The sequence below is a fragment of the Natator depressus genome, chromosome 5, assembly GCF_965152275.1.
Source record: "Natator depressus isolate rNatDep1 chromosome 5, rNatDep2.hap1, whole genome shotgun sequence".
Lineage (NCBI taxonomy): Eukaryota > Metazoa > Chordata > Testudines > Cheloniidae > Natator > Natator depressus.
Window position 1 is genome coordinate 112,409,496 of NC_134238.1, and position 26,579 is coordinate 112,436,074.

The 26,579-nt window shown below is 42.0% G+C and overlaps 1 protein-coding gene across 16 annotated transcripts in view; it reads right to left on the reverse strand.

The window, feature by feature from the left end:
- The window catches only part of ELAVL2 (ELAV like RNA binding protein 2), a 169,934-nt gene that overhangs the window by 53,484 nt on the left and 89,871 nt on the right, over positions 1–26,579 (reverse strand). For 9 of the 16 annotated variants that reach the window (XM_074953471.1, XM_074953469.1, XM_074953466.1 and 6 more), the window contains exons 2-3: positions 13,777–13,867; positions 11,059–11,302 (exon numbers count right to left, since the gene is read on the reverse strand). In XM_074953471.1, coding sequence (XP_074809572.1) covers positions 11,059–11,302; positions 13,777–13,867 — 335 coding nt within the window. The remainder of the gene's footprint in view (positions 1–11,058; positions 11,303–13,776; positions 13,868–26,579) is intronic. The other 7 variants (XM_074953468.1, XM_074953467.1, XM_074953477.1 and 4 more) reach the window with 3 other exon arrangements.

The following is a 26,579-nucleotide window of genomic DNA, read 5'->3' on the forward strand; positions in this document are numbered from 1 at the left end:
ATGTGTGCTGACTTCAACTAAGCTCTTGTACTACTGTGCACCACCATTTTCAGGCTAGATATCTGAATACACTGAGGGCACAATGACCCTGTCTGACGGCGGCTGACATTTCAGGCTATGAACCAATACATTCTACACTCATTCCAGGTAGCTGGCTCACAGATGCTGAAGATGTTCTACCAAGAGTAAGGGAAGACTGACTTGCTTCTTGACCAGGTGCCAATATACATCTTGTTTGTTGAAGCAGGCAGTGATTTAGAGGTTTGCACACGGCTATTTTGTGAGGAAATGATGGAAGCACTACGCCTCCCTTGTGTTTCAGGGGGTTGATGGAATTCAGTTTGAGAGTACTTTGGAGAAAGTCATCTTTGGGTTTCTTACAAATAAAGCTAATGGGATTATCTTGGGAATGTGTGTGATGAGCAGCATTGGAGTCCAAAAGGAAAAAAAAAATGAAGTCACACAGATTCTCCTGCACAGTAATCTCATGTCAGTGTTTCTCCAGGTGTGGGACTGGATCCCCAGACAGGTCATGCAGTTGGAATTACAAATGTGAAGTTCTCTTCTCCCCCCCCCCCCCACAAAAGGAAAATATACAGCTAATTAGATGCAGAAAGTGTCTTCCAGAAGAACTGCAATGGGGCATTTCAGAGGATGCAATTATTTCCTCCTAGAATATAGCAAAATAACTATGGCATCTCAGATGCAAACAGAGATTCAAGTCTGCACACATCTAACAACCACGATCCTTTTTGTTCTTAGACAAGCACGTGCTATAGTTGCAGAGAGGATACGCAAGAGGGGATTTTTCTTGCCAAGCTGACTCGTGAAACAAACAAACACAGGGGTGGCGCCAACGAGCTTGGCATACTGGTTTCTAACCATTCCCCCCAATAAGCATGCTGTATTTTATATATTACATGTTTACAACTACAGTGGTTTCCATTTTATTCCCCTTACCACAGATTTGCAATGTTTATTTTTTCCCAGTTTAATTGCTGCAATTGTTACAAGAAAAATCACAATCAGTAGTAGTACATTATCTCTGCTTTGACATCTCAAGAAGCATCAAATGAGAAACAAAAAACCAAGAACAAGCAATTATCCAGATGGGGGGAGAATAAATTTGTGCTGCTCTGTAGAAAGGACAATCTCCCCTACAGTGCAACAGCCGTAGCTGGCTGAACCAGTTTGCTGAATCTGCTCCAGTATTTTGAAATGTGTTAAATACGAGATCCAGTGAGGCCAATAGTATTTAATAAAATGCACAAAAACATAGGGACTCCTAAGGACAGGGCGTCTCAAAACTTTCTATATGTTGAGTTGAAATATTGGTCATGTGCTTATTCCACTCAGACAAACTCCATTAGAAAGCTATTTATTTTTGTAAAGTTGTATTATCATAGCACCTAGGAGCCCTAATAAAGGGCCTCAACATTTTGATGTGCTTTTATGGGTGGGAAATCAGGTTCAGAAGAGAAATCTACAAAAATAGACAGTCAAACTCGTATGTGAGACCACAGATCAAATATTGAAAATTCAATATTTTTGTGCCATTCATGCCAGGGTTAGATACAGAATGCATTGACAGCCAGTGTAGAATTTTTCCTTCTTCCACCACTGTACAAGTACAAGCCCCAAACAATGTATTGGAGATAAACCCCTAGATTTAATGCTGAGTTCAATTGTTGGCTCCATATCACTTAATGTGATTACAAAGAATAAACTTTATTTTAAAATAAAATGTTGAATTTAAACCTATCTAGGTTATGTAGTAGTGGAGCACTAGTACTATTAAGGTTAAAAACGCTCCATGTACATAATGGGGAAAAATGATTACCCTACAGTAACTGCGGATCTTTTGTGTTTTCCATATGTACACCATTTCTGGTGACTTGCATACAGTGATCCCAAGCCCTGGAGGTCTGTGGTTGGAGTCTATTGAAAAGTGCTGTAAGCCAATTCTGTCAGAGCTGGCATTTAATCTGGAGACTTCTACGAAGGAGGAGCACTGGGTGAAGGTGTGAAACTCCAGATAGCTGCTCTGCAAATCTCCAAAAGTGAAGTGTCCCTTAGCAAAGCTGCAGAGGCTGATTAAGCTATGCAGCGTCTATTCCAGCAGAGGTGGGTCCAAGCAATCTATCAGATAGCCAGTTCTAATGCAGTCTGAAACCCACTGTGTATGGGGCTACAGAGTGACATTTTATTCTGTTTGGCAAAAGCCAGAAATATAGTCTAGCAGAATTCCTGAATGGTCTCAGTCTGTCCAAATGGTAAGAGTCCTGACACATTCAAAGTATGGAGTTTATCTTCCCCTTGATTAGTATGAGGCTTAGGAAAGATGACTAGCAAGCTGAATGCTTGATTCAAGTAGCATTCAGCAATAGCTTTAAGCAAGAATTTCTAAGTAAATCCATTTATTCATGTCTGAATAATCAGAGCCATCTTAGCAAAATTTTCAGAAACCTTCATAATCCATCACTAACTTGGAACGCTCAACAGCTGACTTTCCAGTGATCTGCTGCATACCATCCATCTATTTCCTGGCTGGTTGTCCCCTGCCCCAGTGACCCTCCACCATTCCTTCTGTAACTTTCTCAATGTTATTTCCATCTCTATGCCAAATGTGACCGAAGTACATTAAATCTACATCTGTTGATTTCTGACATCAGAAATATTATTGGAGAAGCAGATCCTAACACCTAACATTCATCTTTTTTCCCCCTGTAAAGGAGATATGCAAGAGTCATCATATTGCAAAAGTTTCAATTGTCTTCCTGTCAGCAGCATTAACTTCCCATGATTCTCATGCATAAATTGCTATGGAAAAGTTACGTTTTTCCACCAATTGCACCTTTATACGCTTAAAGAGGCCACAATTTTTATACTGCTGGAGGTCATGTGTCCCATGAGCTGACACATCTCCTTACTGATGTCTTTGGCCAGGTCTGAGACACTCAGAATGGAGAGGTACCCGTACAGCGGTAGGTACGCCTTTACTATTGTATAGGCCAATACTCTTCCCCCTCCCCCCATTAATTCTATGCTTGAAGTAGGGCAAGAGTGGATTTCTCTTTGTTAATTCTGACCTCCAGAGTGGCAAACATTGAGCTGTGGGAAAATATGGATTGCTTGTCTCCTTTGATCAATCGCCGCAGCCACTTGACTATCCCCAGAGCCACGGAGAGTCTCAAGGGAACCACTTTGGACTGATGAGACTTTGCCACCAGGAAAATGGCATATTTCCTGTGGGCCAGTTGAACTGTGACATGCAAATGGGCATCTTGTAAGTAGGAGAACCAGGAACCAATCCTGAGGCTCCAAGGTAGGAATTACAGATGCTAGAGTCACCATACTTAAAACAGCTATATTTGTTGAGTTGAAGATTCAGAATGCGATGCCAATCTGCTTTCTTCTTTGGGATTAGGAAATGAGTAGAATCCCCAGCTCTGAGCTACAGAACTTTTCCTATCTCAGAGCTCTTGAGGAGTCCACAACCTGCTCCGCATCAAGAAGAGGCTTGAACTGGATGGAGTACCCTTTATCCAGTATCTCCAGGACCCGCTTTTCAGACATTAAAAGGGTACAAGCCTTCTCATAAGATGGTTCCCAAACTGGGTGTGTGGTGGAAAGGAGGGAATGCAAATCCCTGCCATGCCCAAAATATTGAGGGCAACGTCTAAGGACACACATGCCACTATTTGCCTCTCTACCGCTGAGCTTCTCCCTATGCTCCTATGGCAGACTATCAACGAACTGACACTAAATCCCCGTTCAGGAAGTCATATTTAGCCTGGCAGTTCTACTTTGATAATTCAATATGCACATTTGTAAACTGGCTATGGAATGGGACTTTCATCTAGAGAAGTCAAGCTTTTTCAGGCCTTTGTCCCATGGTGCTGGCTTGGGCAGTCCCTGTTGCTCAGGCCTCTTGTGCACCACAGTCACCCCGATACACACACACAGTGGATGACTGTAAAAACACTAAAACCTCTTGGAAGAGCGATTATCTGTCTGATGTGAGTGCCACTGAGGCTGGGGTTTGCCAAGAACCAGCTGGGGACCTAACAAACCTTCATTTATTGGTATCAACAATCCACCAGAGTCAGAGCAGTTTTACCTGTCCAGGAGTTTGTGCCATTTCCAGCAGAGTGTGTAGGAGAATTTCTAGGGTATCCGCCACCTGCCATAAGAGTTTCTCAAAGATGCAGTAATCAGGCTGGGTTGGAACAGCTGGGTAGTTGCTTCATCTGGCAAAGATGAAGTCACCATAGAAATAGGTTGGTTCTCAGCTTCTTGCACATTATCCTGGTCAACATCTTAGTTTTGGAGGTGTGAATGATGAACTAATTGACCTTCCTGAGATCTATGAAGGGAAGGAGACCTAGGTCTTGAGGCAGACCATAAGATGCAGCCCTTCTGTTGGCATGTACTCCACGTGGGGCCCAAAACAACCAAGACTGTACTGGATATGGATAAAGTGCTGCAGGCCATGGGGAGTACCCCAGAGGGTGTTACTGTCAAGTGGCCTGATATTCTTATAGGGGTGTGCCCTGGACTAACTAAGGCAAGTAGCTCAGTTTGTAGGATAGCGAATGTGGCAAATACATTGGAAAAATCTCCTCAGTCTTGAAGGAGGAGGAGAAAGTAGCTCTTCCATAGGTGAAGTTCTTCTTTCAGGAGTTCTAGGCAGTCCCGGAATATCTTGGATCAATAGTGAGGTATACGATGTGGATGGTTCTGGAGCTAACAGATTAACAGCAACTGACTGGTTTACCACCCTTCAATCCCCTGTACTATGAACCTCATGGGTACTGAGAGCGTCAATTCTGAAGTTGTTTCTTCCACAACCGGAAGCACGATTGGTACCACAGCGGTTGGTGAGTGGGGCTCTGATGTCAGTGCTGGAAGTCTATGTACCTGCATCTTTCATTGCTGAATGCCAGGGCAGAGAGCTGTGACATTCATGGCACCATGGGAGGCATTTCTGCACTGAGTGGGCCAGTACAGGGTTTTACAGAGCTGAGTGGCTTGAGGACAGCATAGCAGCATGGTGAGGAAAAAAGCTTCTTTGAACAGCATTGAGGTTGTCTGGAAACCTTTCAGGGCAGAGAAGTCAGTGGGATCTGTTTTGGGCCTAAAACTGCCTCCTAGCTTTGATCTCCGCTGTACCAGTGAGCCATTTATGTTGCTAGTCACCTTGAGATCAGGGATCCCTCTTTCCTTCCTCTTTCCCCACAGGAGTGGGCTGAAGAGGGGAGGATATCCCTCCACTGACTCTGAACTCAACACTGAAGGAGTCCAGCAGCACATGGTGAATCACCAGCTCACCAGAGCACTCTCTGAAATGGTCTGCTTCAGTTGGCAGTTTTCTCCCATCCAGGAACCAAAGATGCCCTCACCATTCTCTAAGAGAGAGCTTCAGGCACTTTTTGGGGGCCTTTATTATAGAGCACGTGTGTGGTATATGTGCTTACCAAGGCTAAGAGGCGGCATTTTGAGCGCGTCATTGATGGGAATAGCTGCCTTGAAGAATGGATAGGATTTGTATCCCGGAGACTCCAACAATTCCACGTAAGAGGGGTCAAGAGGCAGGACACTTCCCAGACTTTAAGGGTTCTTCCTACTTTTTGGGGGGGCCAAAGGACTTAAAATGCAAAAATCTAACTGGACAATGTAACTAGAACCCCAAATACAACAAATAAGCAAGGCAACCACTGTATACTGCAGTTAGCGGTAAAAAGGAACTGAAATACAGTTGCAGCCGCTCTGCGCCCTTAGCTACAGAACATCAGAGGGTATGTAGGGCACTGGCACTGCTCCAATGGATAGTGCTATTCAAAGAGATTCCTATCTCATTCCCACAAAGTGGGACACACATGGACAATCACTAAAAACAGATACCTAACATGCCAATACGGACATTTGCTACTGCCCGGTACTTTGCACACAAGATCTCCACTTAAGAATTTGAAATTTCTTTTTTAAAGAAACTATTATAGCACCACAGTTTTAACAAGATGCACAGAGCAGAAATAGATCATTAAGTGTCCAACAGACAAGTGCTCTTTCAGCACTAGAAAGATGTAAAATGCTAGTTCCTGTAGCTCTGTGGCCTTTTGTTTTACTAAAGTGCCAGTTAAATAGCACCTGCTAAAGCAGAGTAACAACAATGAAGTCTACATGGAGACATTATGGTGAATATATGTGGATGCAAGATTTAGCAGGAAGGGGCAAGGAAAAAAACATCCCAAAAGATACTGCTTATGCAGATTTTAAGCTTATATTCCCCCCCTACTTGCACTCCTTTTCTCTTGCTCCCCCAAAATCCTTCCTCGTGTAGACAAGCCCTAAGTCTAGCCTCACCCCTTTGTGCCTTCCATTGGTATTCTAAGGGTTTCCAAACTGTGGACTCATCTGGGCTCTGTGACCCACACAACACAATTTGATGGTGACCAGTTGGTTTGGGACATACACAGGGCCTAATCTCATTCAGTCATAGCTTGGAGTAAAGTTTAAGCCTTTGTGCCTCGAGGACCTGCCTACTTTTAAGGCACTAAAGTCTCAAATTTTCCCCTGAAATTCCAGCCGTATGACCCCAATGAATTTAGTGTTTAACTTTGGCAGAGTTTAGCAAGAAGTGAGCCCACCATAACATTAAAACCCTTTCACCCTAATCAATGTATTTCTTGTAACAAATACCTTGTTTAATATTTTAACTATCTATGGTGGGAATACATGGAAAGCTCACAGAATACATATGAAGCTAGCATATTGCATAGCTGAAAAAAGTGGGGGTGGGTGGGAAACGGGTAGAGGTAGTTACTAGCCAAGAAGAAGAGTACAACAGGACTGCAATAAATACTGTACCCCAAATGGAAGGCCGTTTGAGTGAAAATACATTTTGTTTTTATTTTAGGTCCAAATGGCTTATGTGCAAAAAGTGTGGTTTTCACCAGTAAACCTACCAAGACCAAGATTGTGTACTGTAAACAAGATTCATCAAGATTATCTCCCCTTGGAGCATTCATTCTCTTCTTAAAAAAGAGATTGAATTCCCCACTCTACACAGCCCCTCCCTTTCACTACTTGGGTACATCTGGTATATGGCTGCTGTCAATTCTCTCAGGACATCCCAAGCAAGAATCATTAGCGCAGCAGTGAGGGACAGTCAGGATTCCTAACTGGGGACTTTGCCTACTTATTTGAATAAGAGGTCCATCCCACCACCCAGCCCAGCCTGCCTAGTTTACACGGGAGTGAAGTTCCCGTGCCTATGCAGGAATAGTAGCTTATAAATTGGGGATTTATGCAATTCTATGGCTGCGAAATTTAAAACATTGTTTCTAGTCCATATACCAGTGGAGATCAGTGTTCCCTCTAATTTTTTATGTCCATGTGTGACACAACCTTCATATTGGTGCACATAACGAAATTCATGTGGTGGGGGTAGGGCCAAGGGGTTCGGAGTGCGGGAGGGGGCTGCGATACGGAGAGAAGACTCCCCCGAGCAGCTTGGGGCCAGGGAAGAGGTGCCTCTCCCCTAGTCATGGCAAGTCCATGCTGGGGGAGAGGCATCTCTCCCCGCCGCAGCCCTAAGCAGGTCTTAATAGGCAGCTGCACAGCCACGCAGCTTAGAGGGAACTTCGGTGGAGACAGCACTGAACTCAAATGAGCATGCAGCAATCCATGCCTGTTTTCTCTGCACAGAGCCTGAAGTAACTAAGATGTTAATAGCCCCATTCATGTTTCAGTGCTGCATGGACTCAGCCATTCTGTAGCTGTAGAAATTTGGCATTTTTCCAATATATCACAAAACTCAGTATTTCTGACATGGAGTTTGTCAGCATCCCGCTGCAGCAAAATGACATTTACTATTTTCTTGCCCAGACCTTACTGCTGCCACATCTTGTCACGGACTCAAGACTTTACGGTCAGAAGGTACCATCATGATAATGTAGTCTGACCTCCTGCACATTGCAGGCTCAGAACTTCACCCACCCACTCCTGTGACAGACCCATAACCTCTGGGTGAGTTACTGAAGTCCTCAAATCATGACTTAGACTTCAAGTTACAGAGAAGCCACCACTGACTAGTTTAAACCTGCAAGTGATCCATGTCCATGCTGCTGAGGAAGGCAAACCTCTACCCCCCGCCCCCCTTCCCCCACACACAGGGTATCTGCCAATCTGATCCGGGACATATTCTTTCCTGACCCCAAATACTGGTATCAGTTAGATCCTGAGTACGTTAGGCCAACCAGCCAGACACTGGGAAAGAATTCTCTGTAGTAACTCAGAGCCCTCCCCATTTAATGTCTCATGACCCGCCCTTGGAGATATTTACTGCTAGCAGTCACAGATTGGCCACAATGGCAAGTAGTCGGTCTCATTATACTAGCTCCTCCATAAACTTATTGACACTTAAAGTTTTTTGCCTGCACTGCTCCCCTTGGAAGGCTGTTCCAGAACTTCATTCCTCTGATTATAAACCTTCACCTAATTTAAAGCCTCAACTTGTTGATGGCCAGTTTCTATCCTCAGGGATTCCCAGTAAAAGAGAAGTTAATTGACTTCCAGTGCACATTTCTTTAACTTCTCCATGGAGCTAGGCAACAGGAGGTCAAGGACCTGAATGTTAGACTCCAGCTTGCAGCCAGGGAGGAGTAAGGGAGCTAGAACAGGCTGGCCAACCAGGCCGACTCGAGAAAAGCAGCAGCAACAGCCGCCCAAAAGTGATGAGCAGCTGAAGCTCCCCTTTCCCTGGAACACATGAAGGAGGGAGGGGAAGTCAGACCACCTGGGAAACTCTGCAGGATCCAACACTAGGGAAATGGAGCAAAGCTGCCTGGAGCACAAAGCGGAGAAAGAACAGTCCTCTTTTTGAGGAGACTTTTTAAAAAAATTTGATTAGTATTTCGAACTGTAGTCTTAGCGGCATGTATGTGGGGAGGAAGGAAGGGAATTGCAGGATGGTATTTCACAGCACTAGAATAAATTAACGTCATGGAATTGGGTTCCTTATGCAGATTAGTCATACAGCTCACATGGGGTCTGTTATAGTCAGTCAGAACTAGGCTGGAGGAAGGCAAGCCCAGCTGCAGTAGGGATGGTGCTATAGGCAGGCGCACAGGTACAGTGTGATGCTGGGAGAATCCACTTTTCCCTCAACAGCTCCTGGCTGGCTGCCAGGAACCACCAGTTCCCCACTCCAGCAGCAGCTGTAGCACGGCCGCTGTTGGGTAAAATGCCTGCAGAGATCCATGCCATTGGAACAGCATAGTCAGGAAGGAGAGCATGCACTCAGTGCAAATGGCGCCTGGCCAACTCTCAGCAAAGGTGTGTGGATTCCTTTCCCATATGTTTATCCTCTAGGCCTCAGCCTGACATCCCCACTACTACTTCATCCTACTTCAGTCACAGCTAGGTACTCGTGTCCCTAAAGCTAACTTTCAGAATAAAACTGGGCTCTCTAAACTGGGACCTCTGCCTTTCTACTCCACAATGCTGCTCGGTGAGCTCTTAATTATTAGAGCTGGTTTAAAAAAAAAAAAACTGAGAAAGTCTGCCAAAAATTTGAATATGGTCCAAAAAGAAGAGTCTTGATTTGAAAAATGTCTGCCAGCTTCACTGGTTACATTAGAGAAGCCTCCCCTCTCAAATCAATGTCAGCAAATGGAGGTTGGGATCTTACGGAGAGTTCTCTTTAAAAAACACAAAACATCCAAGACATCTCAAGAGCCCCATCTGTAAGTGTACTAGAAATACGTAACTGGGACAAAAATGATTTAGCTGGCAATCACTTTAAAAAGCTGGATGTGGAATACTCAAAAATCTTTATGCAAACAGGCAATTCCTTGAGAACCAGAAAGTTAGTTTTATACACATAAGGAACTTCATCTAAAAATGTCAACTCTAGCTAAAGCTTTCCTACAGCCATTGACTGGTTCAATGCAGTTTAAATACTTCTAATTTTGCATACATTTTGACAGCTGCCAAAGAGAATGGGATGAGAGCAAACAAACTTTGCAATACAGCTTTGTTTTGTTACTTAAATATAGGCACACATATCCACCCAACAGTCCGCTTAAAACAGGGGTTCTCAAACTGGTGGGCCATGACCCCTCAAGGGGTCACAAGATAATTATATGAGGGTCATGAGCTCAGCTCCAGGGAGCTGACAGCCCTGAGTCCCCATTACATTAAATTAACATACCCCGCCCCCATTTTTAATTTACACGGGGGGGGGCACACTCAGGCTTGCTGTGTGAAAGGGGTCACCAATACACAAGGTTTGAAAACCACTGGCTTAAAAATACTTGGAAAGTTAATAACCAGGTGTACGGCTTTTAAATGTCTTCATCCTGGATATGGGTGACCTGTGCAACAGAACTGTTCAACCTATGCTAAACAAAAAGTTGAATGAAAAATGCTCCTCTCAGTCTTCAGTTCACACTATTTGCAACGTCTCTCAGCCAGAACAGACAGATAGCATGTATCATCAAGGCAATATTTCTAATGCGGCTTCCAAGTTTTATTTTCCACCCAAGAGACTGTAGCGAGTATGGCTGAACAAGGATCCCACCCACTCTTTTCCCCACTGAAAAATAAGCAGCTTCAGATTTAATTTATCTCATTGGGAAGGGGGGAAAGGGAGAGCTAAGTTGTGCTGTTCCACCTGCCGGGCTTAGTGCAAACCAAAATTCCAACTGAGTTAATCAAAAATACCCCACAAGTCAATGATGTGCAGTTATTTATTCTTTTCACATCTCAATATCCTTTCCAAAAGCCTTTAATGTCTATCTCAGAAAGCATTCAAAGGCCCCGTTAGCATTTATATTGCTCATCTACCAACTTGGATGAAATGCAAATAGAAAGCATTTAAAATTCTTCATAAGTGAGAATACAGCACAGCTAATATCTTCAACCTAGCAATATACGTATCTGCTTCTTCCATCTGAATCCCATAATGCACAACAGCTGAATATTATGCAAAATGCTGGTTTAAAGAGCATATTGCATGTATGTGCATATGCAAAAATTACAGTTCCAACGTACCTGTTATTTTGTCTCTTACAAGCTTGCAGGACTCTATCTCCCCAATGCTTCCAAACAGACTCTTCAGCTCTTCTTGTGTCATGTTTTGAGGAAGGTAGTTGACTATTAAATTGGTCTTGCTGTCCTCTGTGTTCCCAGTGTCAACTGGCGATGAGCAGTTGTTGTTTATGGTGGTTGGACCATTGGCTGTGTTATTGCAAGTTGGTCCATTAGACAGTTGTGTTTCCATGGCAGCAATTACCTGCTAAAAAGAGAGAAAATAAGAACTGTCAGAATTCATATTGCATGATCTATTAGAGATTCCAGCCAAGAATTTAAAGACATGTCATTATGCACAAGAGGTTATTTCCAGGCTTCCAATAATGCCTCTACAAAAAGGAATCTTTAATATAGTTATGCAGTAAGATGTTTAGAAATGTAAAAGCAAATAAGGTTGTTCCTAAGATATTTACTAAGGGCACTTCTAGAAAGCAGCAAATTAAACCACAGAAAAACTTAATTTTACTACACATAGAAGCAATACGCCTTTCAAGTACAGGAATTATTATATCATCAACACATTTTAACTAGTTACTAAACACTAACATTGATAACATTGTTAACAGTTTACAACTGAGCACCAAAATAGTACGGGATGCACTTTTAAAAAAACAGCATGTACTCTTTTGGTTACTTTTCCAGTACTAAAAACAAGTTTAACAATATTCTAAGACTACTTCCGATGAACATTGGAAGAAAACACAATTAATAATCCCTGATTTAAAGGTGTTTTAGAGAGACAATGGAAATGTTGGGATGGCAACGGGAACTCTTCTTCCTTGATGATCTAAGGGCATTTTCTTCCGCACCTCTGTTGGTCAGTAATAGCTTTTAAATAGCACTCAGCATTCCAATAGGCGGATACCTACAGTCCCCCTTCTCCCTACCTCTCAGCTCCCCCCCTCCAGAAAAAAATAAAATACGTGGCTTAGTACTTACTGTACTTATTTTACTCATAAATTAGTGATGATACAGACTTTTATTTCACCCCAAATAACTGTATGGGCAACTCACAGATGCAGAAGAGGTCATTAAAGAGTCAACGCTTGCCTAGATGATACCAGAGATCTATTCCAATTAAGTGGGAGATCAGATATCCACTGCACGGTAACTATTGGCAAGACAACTTTTTAATGGCAGCCACTGTATCCAAGACTTAACTATTCTATCCATTTACAGAACTAGCTATCCAGGACAGTTTCCAATTCTAAATACAATGTAAAAGTTGGTCAGGCTTATTATCTAATAAAATATAGGTTCCAACATTAAAAAAAAGTCAACCCTAAGTATAAATTACAGAACACTTTCAGAAAAGTAATTAGTGCTCAAATCTAACTTTATGCTGGTTTCAAAGAGGATAGGTCTCATACAAAAACCTTATCTAATAAATCTGGAGCTTAAGTAGCCATATTCTCTTATGAAGTCAATTGTTTTCAAAGCCTGTAAATTTGATTTTAAGCGAGCAAGAGAGTCTTCAAAGTAGGAGATTGAAAGCCCCATGAAACAGTTGTAGGGTTTGGTTCTTTTTTTTTTTTTTTTTTTTTTTTAAATAGGCTACAAGTAGGACAACTCCTGAGGATATTTACAAGATGTGTAGAAATAGCGTGTTGCCCAGGAGGTTGCATTTGGTGCAAAAGAGCAAGCAGAAGTTATGTATATTAAAAACATTTCTTTCCATTTTAAAAAAAAATGGATCCAGTTTTGCAGAACTGAGCTCGCACTAAAGCAGCAACTTTTTCTTCCCTCCTGACAAACTCCTGTGGGTTAACCTGGTCCTGGCACTGTATTAAAAACAAGCCTGCGTCAAAAGACAAGCACGTAGCTGAGGCCAATTAAAACAACATTACTATTCAAATGTTAGTATATCTGGCGGAGCGGGGTAAGCCACAAATGCCGCATTCTGACTGAAGCTCACTGAGTTTGCGTTTAAATTTTGAAGTGTTCACTGATCGAAATTAGCAAGGACAAACAAACAATCCTCACTTAATTGCACTTTTTATTTTTATGTTCAGGAGGCAAGAATGAGATCCTAAGCCAACATTCAAGTGAACAGCTGCAGTAGCCTGGATACACTGAAATTACAGCATTTCTCAGCTATAGGACCATCTGCTCTGAATCAAGTGATACTAATATGTTATATTTTACAAATAACGCATCTTCCATTGATAGGTTCAACAAGTGTTCACAGAATATCAAGCAAGTCTTTGAGCAGTTACTAAGTATTTTTTCAGCCAGAGAAAATAGTTTTAAAGGTAATTTACAATTTTAAAACAACTTTTAGAGTAGGAATTGTAAATAACTTTAAAAAAATTAGTAACCAAAAAAATACACAGTGTACAGGTTTTAAAGATTACTGTAATTTAGTATTCAGACCATACCAAAACAGTTTTATTACAATTCTACTCTTCAGTTATTCACTGGATATTTTAAATCGGTATGAAAAGCTATTTGTAATTAGAAAGAAATTCAGTGCGGTTTAAATTTCTACAGATCACCATGTTAAAAAGAAGAGTTATCATAATACACTGTTCTGGGCCCTGACAAAATAGAGATACAGCCTACAAACTATATAGAAACATGAAAGCATATACAGTAGAGATTTAAGTGTTTGGTATGGCCTCAGCACTATTTTAACATGTTAAAAAGTAGCCTACAGAATTTAAGAAAAATCCCACAGACCCCAGTCCAAGGCTCTGCTGCCCACGAACCACTTCTAAGCAGAGAAGCCACATCACACAGTCTGACTGCCATGTTAGTTTGGAGTTGCCGTCTGCAATATGGACACAAAAAGTACCGTATGTTAGATTAGCAAGATAATGCAACAAATCAGTTTGTACAAATTTACAGTAATTGTATTTATATTCCAAGCACGTCCATGCAGTGTGGTTTAATTGAATTTGAGGCAATTCCAATCTAATCTTTCCAAACTTCGTTAAAACATTTTTTTTTCTTACATGAATTGCGTTTTTAGAAACAAAAACAGCCTAATTTAAAGATAGTACAAACTAGTTACCTCTGCACCTAGCCTGGAAACTACCTTAAAACCACACCATGTCTAAAAGGAACCACACCACTTTTTTAAAATCCTGTAACAAGGAAGGGAGAAGAAGGGAAACACAAATGAATCTAGTTTCAATTAGAAGGTACGGTGGTCATGTACTCTTTATTTTAAAGAAAAAAAAAAGCTCCATTTACACATCCATCCCACCCATGAAAGTCACAAGACAAGCCAACACCGTGCTCCGCTAGAATCTAGTCTATTCTTAACCCTGGAACTTCACATTAAAAAAAGTGAGTTAAAATTACGTACAGAAGCTTTGCTGCTTCAGTTCAGCGTGGATTTACTTACAATAGTCCTATTGAAACCGTTAGTATACACAGATAAAGCAGGTTTCAGAGTAGCGGCCGTGTTAGTCTGTATTCGCAAAAAGAAAAGGAGTACTTGTGGCACCTTAGAGACTAACCAATTTATTTGAGCATAAGCTTTCGTGAGCTACAGCTCACTTCATCGGATGCATGCTCAAATAAATTGGTTAGTCTCTAAGGTGCCACAAGTACTCCTTTTCTTTTTAGGGAAAGCAGCAGCAGAGCCGGTCAGCATTTTTCAGCTGGACTAATTGGACCAGTAAATAGGAATGTTAGAGAGTATTATTGTCCCCAAGCATAACTGAATTTTTTTAAATATGCAAATTGCAAAACCCAGCACGATTTGAAATTAGCAATGCTAGGAAGCCACAGTCATAGGTAATGGGCCATTTATAACGTATTACAACTTGCCCAGATATTATATAGAGCCACAATATTGGCATTCAACCAAAGTAGGAGACCGCTGCTTTTTTGCCACAACTTTGGCTGTGCTAATCTAGTCCAACTTCTTTACTCTATTCATATTTGTTAACAGCATACATAAATCCAAAGATTGTTTAACCCAGCCACAGCCATAAGCAATTCAGCTTTTGGAAGGTTGTTTTCTGCACAAAATTTAGAACACAAGGCTACTTAATTTTTTAAGTAACCCATGACAGTGGAATTCTGATTTTCCTTTATTTCAGGTATAAAACTTAAAACAGTGTGCTTGAAAAGTTAAAGCTCATAGTCCGAGTTGTACCAGTAGTAAATATTTAGTGTTCCAATTTAGAAGCAATACCTGTATCTTCATATCAGTTACAGGTTTAATAAATCTTTCAAGAGACCATTTGAGACATTGTCTCTAGTCTTCTCAACCCAAAGAGGATACTACATAACTCAATCTACCATGCTGTAAATCCTACCCTACAATGACCCATTTGCAGACTGAAGGGCAAGTTAAAAGAATAGTCACATACACAAGAAATGCTCAACGTAGTTCTCAGCATACATGCTCCAGTTGGTCCAGACAAATCTGATCAAGTAGTCTTGAAGGACATAGTTGTGTCATGTCATATCCTGATTTACAATAGCTTGTCTTCCGCTGCCCTGAAGTTCTAAAAAGCTCACTAAGTTTACACAGTTGCATCACAGAAGCAGGAAACTTTAGGATCTCATCACTTCTAAAGATGACTTCACATGCAAAGAGTTTTACTTTGACAATAGAAAAAAGTTACACATTTCAAGTGGTCCCTCTTCAGACAACGAGTTTAACACATGCTTAACACATGCTCTCTTTGATGGCAGAGATGCATTACATAAGAGTCTCACATGACTATCATTGGGCAATCCTTTATGCTAGTCAATAACTGAATTACCAAAACAGTGTCTCAAAGACAGATTTTGCTCTGCCACCTGTTTTACAAATTTCACTCGTTACCACCAACCCTATTACACAGACCGCTCCAAATCTCAAGTTTCCTGGAAGAATAAATCAAGATTAGCCTTTGCAAAGCCACCAACTTTAATGTGTTTTTAAAACTCTATTAAATTCTGGTTAGAGAAATAGCTTTTAGTTATATTTTATTGACTAATGATTTCCTCTCAGCTCTTCCATATCAACAACATAATGAGAAAAGTTTCAGAGTAGCAACTGTGTTTAGTCTGTATTCAGAAAAAGAAAAAGGAGTACTTGTGGCACCATAGAGAGGAACAAATTTATTTGAGCATAAGCTTTCGTGAGCTACAGCTCACTCCATCGGATGCATTCAATGAAGTGAGCTGTAGCTCACGAAAGCTTATGCTCAAATAAGTTTGTTCCTCTCTATAGTGCCACAAGTACTCTTTCTTTTTACATCTACCAATGTGATATATGCCATCATGTGCCAGCAAAGCCCCTCTGCCATGTACACTGGTCAAACTGGACAGTCTCTACTTAAAAGAATAAATGGACACAAATCTGATGTCAAAAATTATAATATTCAAAAACCAGTTGGAGAACACTTCAATTTCTTTGGTCACTCGATTACAGACCTAAAAGTTGCAATTCTTCAACAAAAACACTTCCAAAACAGACTCCAAGGAGAGACTCCTGAATTGGAATTAATTTGCAAACTGGATACAATTAACTTAGGCTTGAATAGAGACTGGGAGTGGATGGGTCATTACACAAAGTAAAACTATTTCCCCTTGTTTATTCCCCACCCCCCATTGTTCCTCAGATGTTCTTGTCAACTGCTGGAAATGGCCCACCTGGATCATCACTACAAAAGGTTCTTCTCCTCCCCCCCCCCGCTGGTAATAGCTCACCTTAAGTGATCACTCTCCTTACAGTGTGTATGGTAACACCCATTGTTTCATGTTCTCTATGTATATAAATCTCCCCGCTGTATTTTCCACTGAATGCATCCGATGAAGTGAGCTGTAGCTCACGAAAGCTTATGCTCAGATAAATTTGTTAGTCTCTAAGGTGCCACAAGTACTCCTTTTCTTTTTGCATAATTAGAAATGTTAACTCCCATTTTGAAACTGACTAGACTAAGCTGACCATTTCTTTAATAAAATTTCTTTCAAGTTTTACCCCAGCCCCCAGATTCCCTTTGGGAAAGGTCTTTGGTTTTCTATCATCTTCTAAAATATCTTCTCTCCCCGACTGCTATGTAAGAGACCTGCAGAAACTAACTGATCAGGGGAAAACCAGTAATACAGACTATGCAAAAGGGACAAACACTACCTTCTATGTCTCCCCTAAGCTATTCATAATCAGGCAGGGTGGATTTTTTTTTTTTTTAAATATACCACAGTCAGCTTTAATTTTAAATTAAATTTGAAATTATGATCCCCTATGCTAAAGGCACAAGTTTACTGTAACCTATTTAATTCATTTAAGTTAAATTAATATAGAATAGTCATGCAGTCCAATTTGTTGCCAACGGTTTAAAGACAAATGTCAGATAACTAGATAAGTGGTCGAAGTCACTAGCTAAATACCAGGAACCAGAGTTTGTTGAAGTGCTAACACAACTTTCAACAGTAACAGCCTCATCTGCAGGTGCAGAGAGAATATTTTCTTCAATTTCAGTTTATTCAGCTAGTTCCATTCAATGACTAGTTCATTCAAAGCTGAGAAAGCAACTGAAAGTTGAAAAAGCAGGCAAGTTTCTCTCCCAATTTATGAATAAAAAATTAGATCTGACAGGTTGAGAGCTTTTAGTTCTAAAGTCCTAAAGCACACAATGACCAGAAGGAATCAGTACAATTCACTTGTATTAAATTAAAAAGAAATCACTCTGTTTTAAAATGCAAACATATTTTGATCAACTTTTTTTTTTTAAATGTATCCAGCACATTTCAGGTAGCTCTATTTCACTGAAACAATTTTGAAGTTTTTGTGTGCATTTTTAATTGAATTCCAATTTCCATCCAAATATAGCCTGATGGGGTCACAAAAAATAATTAAATAAGAAATGCATCCCTATTTTTAACATAAGAAGGATAATGTAAAAATTAAGAAGATGAATGATTAGCAATAACTGTTTAAATAAGTACATATAGATATAGTGTGTCATCCTGATTCACAAAAAGGGAGTACCAAATTATTCTCAAATGGCTGGTATATCCTCTCCCTGTACAGAAAATAAGAAGTACAAATGCAAAACAAGATTAAAATCAAGATTTTCTGCTAAGATTTAAACCACAATTAAAATTGGTGAATTACTGTACTTTGATTCAAATCAATCCACCCTTTAATCAGTTCCATTAAACAAAACCTTTGAGATCCTTCAAAAACAGTATCTGATATTAAGGACTTGGCTGAAACTCAATCCAGGTGATGCCAGTAGAATGAGACATGCAACCAGAAGAGATGGCAAAGATGTCAGTCCACAGGAGTTAGGATATTCAACCACCATTAGTAATCTGAATTTATAAGCTTGGGAGCGGTCTGGCTAAACCAAAAGCCAACTCTACATCATGTTGGAGCAATGGTCAAAAGGGTATTTTACAGCTTACCCCAGACAGATAGGTACACCTTTTCTTTTGAATACAGATTTTAATATCTGTGCTGAAATAGGGCATCCTATCAATATGTAACACCTGTACTTTAGGACCTGCACTAGTTAAACAGTGCTCCTCTGGATGCACATTTAGATATTGGATTTTTGACCTATAAAATCCAAAAAGGTCCGAGACCAGCCTACCTGAAAGCGCGCCTCTCACTCACTCAGTGATACGCTACCACAACACCACTAGCCAGCCAAGACTACACTGGATTCTGCCTTGACAGAGATCATGGGTAGCTGGTAGGGTGCTCTCCATAATGACCCAGGAGAGCTGAAAGCTGACCCACTCTTGGTCTTAAATAACCCAGATTTCCTGACCTTCAGGATACATTGTAGGGCCCATTTGTTCCATCTGGCCTCTGAAGAGAGATACGGGGAATGGAGGCATAAACCAGTGTAAATATCCCCTTTTTGCTAATGTTATACTGGGTAGGAGAAGAGAGGACATGACTGCACTGCATTTTGTTTTATAATATAAAGTGATCAGAGCCTGAGTATGGGGCACTTATTTCCTTTTCAATTTGGATGAAATAAAATAAAAAGGTACATTTAAAAAAAACAAAAAACAAACACACACCAGGTCCTTACTACAGTTTAAGCCCATATGGACAGCATCTCTTCCCTTCTGCCTCATTTTAGACTACCACCATTGCCAGCTCTGGTGGTAGCCTAAAGGCAAAATATGGCCGTGAAAGTTTACTAGCATGGGCACAAGATCTGCTGGCATGCCCTTTGCTAGGGCTTTAAAAATAAATAAATAAATAAAGCGTACTTGCAAAGTAGAGCAAAGTGCCTAGCACTAGATTTTCATCAAGTTGCCACATGTTTGTTAAAAGTACAACTTTGTCTTGTGCTCTTCCTTTGTAAATCAGTCTTCGAGGATATTATTAAAAAGAAAGAAAGGAGCCCTTCACGTCAATACTCAAATGAAGACAAATCAGGAAAGACACAAATACTGGTAATTCTAATCCTTCAAAGCACAGATAAATCGAAACAAAAATATTTAATGGTGTTCTAAATCCTGGGTCCTTTGTGATATTGCAGATGCACAGCATTTGTTTGTGCCGGTCTATGAAACCCATTAGGGAAATGGGATGGGAATTCAGTCTATGCAAGGAATACTATGGGAAGGGTTCTTTAAAAAGATTCTTTGTGGATACAGGCATATAGGAACAGGGCAAGGATCCTCTCAGAACCAGGAGCCTTGACCCTCAAGTCATGGAAACAAGAGTTGGTAGTGAAGGAAAGACCAAGAAAAGGGGGGGAAAGGGGAGTGCACAATTCTTTTAAAAAGAAGGACCTCTCAAGATAGGCATGGTCCAATTATTCTCCATGCACCAGCAAACCTGCCTGGGAGGAAGTGACCCACTTGTGCTAAGCAGACAGAATTATCTCTCACATCTTATCAAGTATGTGGATGGCAGATATGACAACTACAGCAATATAAAAAGGTAGGTAGCCCCAGGTATCAATCATGCTCAATGGGAGGTTTGCTAGGAACTTATTTAAGGGAAGAGTATCAAAATCATAACTGAGCAGCAGCCTATGGTTTTGGTATCCACCAATTCCAGTAAGGCAGAGTAATATAGGAGACAGCTCTTGTAAGTTTTACTGGGCTACGTGCCTCATGTCCAGGATCTTTACGGTTGTTTCTTCGGGACCCAAGATAGAATGTCCTTATTCCCCGCCCGCCCCCAACCATACAATGAGGGAAATTTACAATCTGTGTATGAGGATAGCCTGTAGAAGAGAGGTAAGTATATGTTATTTTTATTCTCACCCACATGTGCTCATCACGTCAATAAACAAAAATCTCGAAAGTATTTGGGCCCCTTAAAGTCAAGGCATTACACAAAGCACAAACAAGAAGGACACAAGGGTAGGGAAAAGGTAAAAAATGCTGTCAGTATGTGCATGTTGCAAACAAAATAAATCATTTTTTTTCTTCATTTGTAGGTTTTGCTGCATAGATTGGAGTTTTTAGGAAGATCTGAATGGGGTAAAGGTGGTGGCTAGATAGACAGAGCATTCCAGGTACGAGCTTAGAAGAAAATGGAGACAGCAGACTACCAGTGTAAAAGGTGGAAGGGTAGGGATTGTGCTTATGTCAGCAGCTGAGTGACTGAGTCTTAAAACAAAGGATAAGTTTGAAATTTACACACAATAATGTGGGATGCTGTGGAGAGGCTGATCATAGAGGGCAAGCAATGATTGTTTTGGCTAAACTTTTTAGCCAAACAAATCAGCAAGGTAACAGGGAAGTTCTTGGGAAAAAAAGAGGAAACCTGAACAAAAGGAATCATCGTAAAGGAAAGAAACATTCAAGATATTGGGAGTTCTCCACCTACAGAATTAGGAAAAACCCACAAGTGCTATGGGACACTCAAAAGATGAATTGTGCTACGTAGCGCAATACTAACATTGCTGTTTGCAACGTTCTATGTAACAGCAGCAGGGAAATATGCAAAATAGTTAAGGCCACACCAGCAAAAGGAAAGGAGGAAGAAAAGGATTTATAATCCCTAAGGCAAGCATCTGCAGGGAACAGTGAAGAGGGATACCAATAAATGTTTCCATATGTCCATGTAATAAGCTTTAGAAGCGGATAAGAATCCTTGGCATCGGAAGACAAACGTAGCTGGCATTTCTAAAGCCCAGTGCATGAGAATCAATGGAATACTCTAACTGCTCAAGAACAAAGTTAAAAGGAGAGAAAGCACAAAGAATTCCTTAAATACTAGCAAAATAAAGCATGAAGGTAGGAAACCCAGATTGGATATAATAAAAATCAAGTTGTTACCCAGATGCCATCCAGAAACCATGAATACAAAACACAAAGACCAAGGATATCAGCAAATCTATAAACCTGAACTTCACTCTGGGATATTATGATATCAATTGTTTAAAATAATTGTTGGTCTGAACAGACTATTTCTGAGGGAACATGAGGATAAAAACTGCTTAACAACCTTCCTATACATATTTACGCAGCTCAATAGCCCTTCATCCTAAATAACAGTACAACAAAGCTGAATATTCCCACAATGCAGGAGAGAAATGAGACCATACGAGAATGTAGAATAGACACGCTGAACTTCAAGAAGGGAGATTCTAGCTTACTTCAAACATATTGAATATTATTTTTTTTCTAGTTCTTCATATCTGCATGGAGACGTGTGGGCTCAGCTATTGGAACTGCTTAATTCCCAAAAACAAGAAAGCATCCGGAAGTTAAATGTGATCAAATGACATGGTATGAACTTTAAGCCAACAAAGACTGAAACCCACTGCAAGCGATGTGAATGGGATAAAACATTCTCTTTCACCTGCCAAAGTTTAAAGACAGCCATGAAATATTTTGCCTTTGGCTATTCTTCAGAGTCAAACAACTCAAGGACTCAAGTTGTGCACCTTTTCCTTATTAGAGAGGAAAAGACAGACTGAATAGGAATTTTGCCTGCACAAGAACTACAAGGCTGTGTAAGCAGACAAGTTTGTGGGATCACCAAAGCTAAGAGGCATGGAAGTGAGATATCCCCCCACCCGCTATGAAGTTGGCTTTCTGCAATGAATCATTCGATAATCTGAACCTCTTGTTTGAACTCGTAGCCAACATGAACAGTCAGTTGCTTCCAAGATTTTTCTAGCCCAAACAAACTATCAACAGGCTTCCTTCAACTGGATTTTTCCTTGGATTTTAAAAGCATGATTGGGGGGAGGGGGGGGATGAACAGACCTTAAAGAACTGTCTCCTCTTTATAATTCTAGATTACTTAGTGTCATTGTAGAAATTTACAGAGTAAGCAAAGTCTTCTGTTCTTACTCATCTAACTGTCTCAGTCTAGACAATGGCTTCTGAACATGGACAAGTGGGTGAGGTCATAGGTGCTGACTTTTGGTTTTGCCAGTGGGTGCCCTCCCAAGGCCCCACCGCTCGCTCTGTCCCTTCCCCAGCCTGCCCACTGCTCGCTCCTCTCCGCCCCCTCCTCCGAGCACCTCTGCCAGTTTTGGAGGGAGGCTATTCACATTAGAGAAAAAAGGTGGGGGAGGTAATATCTTTTATTGGACCAGCTTCTGTTGGTGAGAGAGACAACAAGCTTTTGAGCTTTCACAGAACTCTTCTTCAGGAAGAAGAACTCAAAGCTCAAAAGCTGCTTGTCTCTCTCACCAACAGAAGCTGGTCCAGTAAGATATTACCTCACTCATCTTGTCTCTAATTTCCTGGGAGCAACAGGGCTACAACACAGCATACAAAAATGCAGGATTCACATGAACCGCACAGAGTGACCATCACACCAGGGCACTAGTTTCAGGATTCATCTTAGCATAATGTCATCATTACACCAAGGAAGCAGCACAACCAGCACAATGAGATAAATATAGCCACGTGTGCATGCCAAAAATTCACAGGACAAGCACACTACTGTCCTGCTGTGTGGATCCCAGTGTCCGTTTAGCTCTCAGTTTAGCTCTCAGTTTAGTGGGGATACACTCAGGGACTGAGTCCAAGGATTCAGCTAAACACAAGGGCACCTGCAAACACCTGTACTAACAGCAGGCTCTACACTGGTCCAATAGGAGGATTTGCATGTCAGGGCACTAATTCCCAATCCCAGTGCAAGGCAAGGCAATATGGGATCCAGGCACCAGGACATTAGTACCAGAATTTGTACTCCCAAGAGAGTGGGATGGAATTATAGAAGTTACAGGGGAAAAAGCCCTCTGTGATCATCCTGGCTCAATCCATCTCCCTGCCAATGCAGGGCTGATCCTTACCGCATGTTTTGTCCAGTCTCCTTTTAAAAGTCCCAAGCCTTGGAGTTTCTAGCTGTGACACTCTATACCAGGGGTTTGGGACCCTGAGGGGGTCACGAGGTTATTACATTGAGGGGTCGCGAGCTGTCAAGTACCACCCCAAACCCCGCTTCACCTCCAGCATTTATAATGGTGTTAAATATATAAAAAGTGTTTTTAATTTATAAGGGGGGCGGGGGGAGTCACACTCAGAGGCTTGCTATGTGAAAGGGGTCACCAGTACAAAAGTTTGAGAGCCACTGCTCTATACCTCAGGGGAGTGGCGTGCTGTGCTCTGTAACCCCATATTCATCATTTGTATATATTCTTTATATTTCATATAAAGCATGCCATGTAAGGTATCATTGGAAAGGTTATGATTTGCTGAAACCCACTGTTCTGTCAAAATATGTACATCATTAAAGTGTATAAAGTTATGAGATTGTGCTGTATGGAGTTAACGAAATATGCTGCAAATTTGGGAGTAGCCCAGAAGGCAACTCCCCAGAAACAACAAGGCACTTCACCAAATGGCTGGGTGGATGTTACACAACCATCACCAGCCACTGTGCAGTAAGTAAATGACAATTAGCAATTCAATGATCACCACCGGAGAATTACTCAACCTTGGGACTCAGCAATACCCCCCCCACCAACCCTGCCACCATGATGCTTGGACTTGTGTTTGCCAGAGCAAACAGGAGATCTTTCCAGCCCAGTTTGTACCCCAGGGGTCACACACTAGCCCTTCCCTTGGGAGACTATTCCATCCACACCCCAAGGCAGAGATTGCACTGCTAGGAAGGTCTCAAGCTATCAGGGGAGTTTCCCACATCCCCAAGAGGCAGTCACCCAGATGCCAGGGAGGGGGCCCAAGCGCACTGCATGGACATGACCACTGTCTCTGAGAGACAGGCGTCTCTGCCTGGGCAGGGAGGGCAAGTAGGGGGGCACTGCACCCCACAGGAGCCCAGGAGATGTCATCCCCCCTCCCATGCCCATCTCAGTCCAGCTGCCCAGCGGGGGTTGGTACTCAGTCTCTGTGCTGTGGGGGTCCAGGGGATGTTTTTGGAGACGCCTCTGATTGAGCCCCCTGCCAGATGCAGAGAACTGGGCAGCAGCTGGTGCGCCCCCCCCCCCCCATGCAGACAGCCAACCTGCCAGCAGCCAGGTGCCGGCTCTCAGTACAGCCACCTGGGAAGGGGTTTCAGTCCCCTTCCCCAGCCACCCTCACCCCAAGGCCCCCTTTGAAATATACTTAGCTGCTGCTGCTGATACTGCCTTTAGTTGGGCAAGAAGTTGAAACGAGGCTGGGAGCTGCTCAGCTGCAGAGCCTGCTGCCCACAAGAAGTAGATAAGAGAAGGAGGTAGGGCAGCACCGGTGATGGGGGGGTGTCACTCAGACCCTGCCCCAGAAGGAGAGTCCCCGTCTCCTCCTGGCAGCCAAAAACCAGCTAAACAGCCCTGCCGGAAAGAGCTGTTTTGGCCATGTTGATCAGTGCAGCAGCTCAGAGCCAGAAACAGCCGATCGGCCCCCCAACAGCCCCACTGAACAGCTGATGGGGTCCACGGGGCTCCCACAGGCCCCGTAAACAGCTGACTAGTGCTGGTGGGTGCTGAGCACCCACTAATTTTTCCCCGTGGATGGTCCAGCCCCAGCGCACCCACAGAGTCGGCGCCTATGGGTGAAGTAATATTTTATTGGACTTGTGTGACTTGAAGAGCTCTGTCTCCTCAAGCTGGTCTCTCTCACCAACAGAAGTCAGTCCAATGGAAGATATTACCTCACTCACCTTGTGTCTCGGATATCCTGTGACCAACATGGCTACAACACCACTGCATACACCGAACATGTAATACTTCATAAAGAGAGATATGCATGCATGCAAGCATGCATGCATGCATGCAAGCAAGCAAGCAAGCAAGAACGAACCACTGTCTTTTCCACTGAATGCATTTCCCCTTCAGCTAATAAGGTGGCCACCATACTTGTAAATTGTCCTGTGAATGCTATTAGGGAGAAGACTGGTGACTTTATATGTGGAAATACAGGATTTGATCCACCATAGAGGTGGTTCTGGAAGACTCTTCCAGGCCATAAGTAAGATGTTTGTTAACATGGACAAGTACCATGTTAATAGAACTTAGACCTCTGGCCACAGCCAAATTATGCCAAAAATCTAAATTCTCCTCCACCCTACAGACTATAGGTCATCCTTCCATTTTGTAAAGGCTCCCAAATTCTGTACATCAACTCATCTTCCTAGAGGACTCTGGTGTTCTTCCTCTCTCCCAAACTCTGGTTTCAGGTCCTCCCTCAGTGAATAGCTCAAGTGCCAGCTTCAGCTGCTCCTCAGACATTTCCTGAGGAGCTAGAGTGAAATGGCTGCAAAGTTTGTCAGTTTCACTGGCTTTCCCCCTCCTCCCCCCCCACCCCCACACAGTTCCCAGTAGTAGCTGTGAAAACTGAGCAAAACATTTTCTTTCTCCCCTGGAGCTTGCAAAAGCTATGAGCAGCAGAAGACACATTAGAGTTGTCTGCAAACTCAGGGCAGCACCATACCGGTTACACACACTATTCACATTTAGGAGGTCACCTTTGCAAGAGTATTCTTTATAGTGCTTATCTACTAAGCCCAGTTTAAGATGCAGAAGTTTAGGTTTTGCAGAAGGCACCGGCATTCACACAGTAAAGCTTCTTACTTGCCACAGGTGAATAATTTTTCAAGCCCTGATTCTGAAAAAAAACCAAGAATGAAGCAACTGGAACAAAAATATGCAAGAAGTTACTAGCAAGAGACGCATAGGGCCACAAGAGAGATAAAAGCAGAGAATTCACAGAAGTCTTGAGACACAGCTGCCACAGACTCCAACTGTAACCAAATTTAATTATTTTAGAAGGGAAGACTGAATACCTGTTATTACTGAGTATTTGGGACTTGAGTATTCCAAGTTCCAAGACAGACCTATGCTCAGTGGGTCAGCAATGCAGACAAGTTACCCATCTTCATCTTGTTACAGGGGTCTCCTCCCTTGTAGGGTGAAGAAGTCAGAATGCTTAAAAAAAACAAAAAAACCTTGCCTTCCCTCAGTGGGAAAATGAGAAGCACTGTACCTAGGTAAACTACAATTCCTCAGGAATTCACAGGAAAAAAAATTCTACATAACTCACTGACTCAGATTCTGATGTCAGCTTTGTTGAAAACCAAAGTGGAAGCTAATGAAACCAAAGTACAAGCCAATGGGGATGAGGCACCAAATCAACAAAGTCCTTCAGAATTT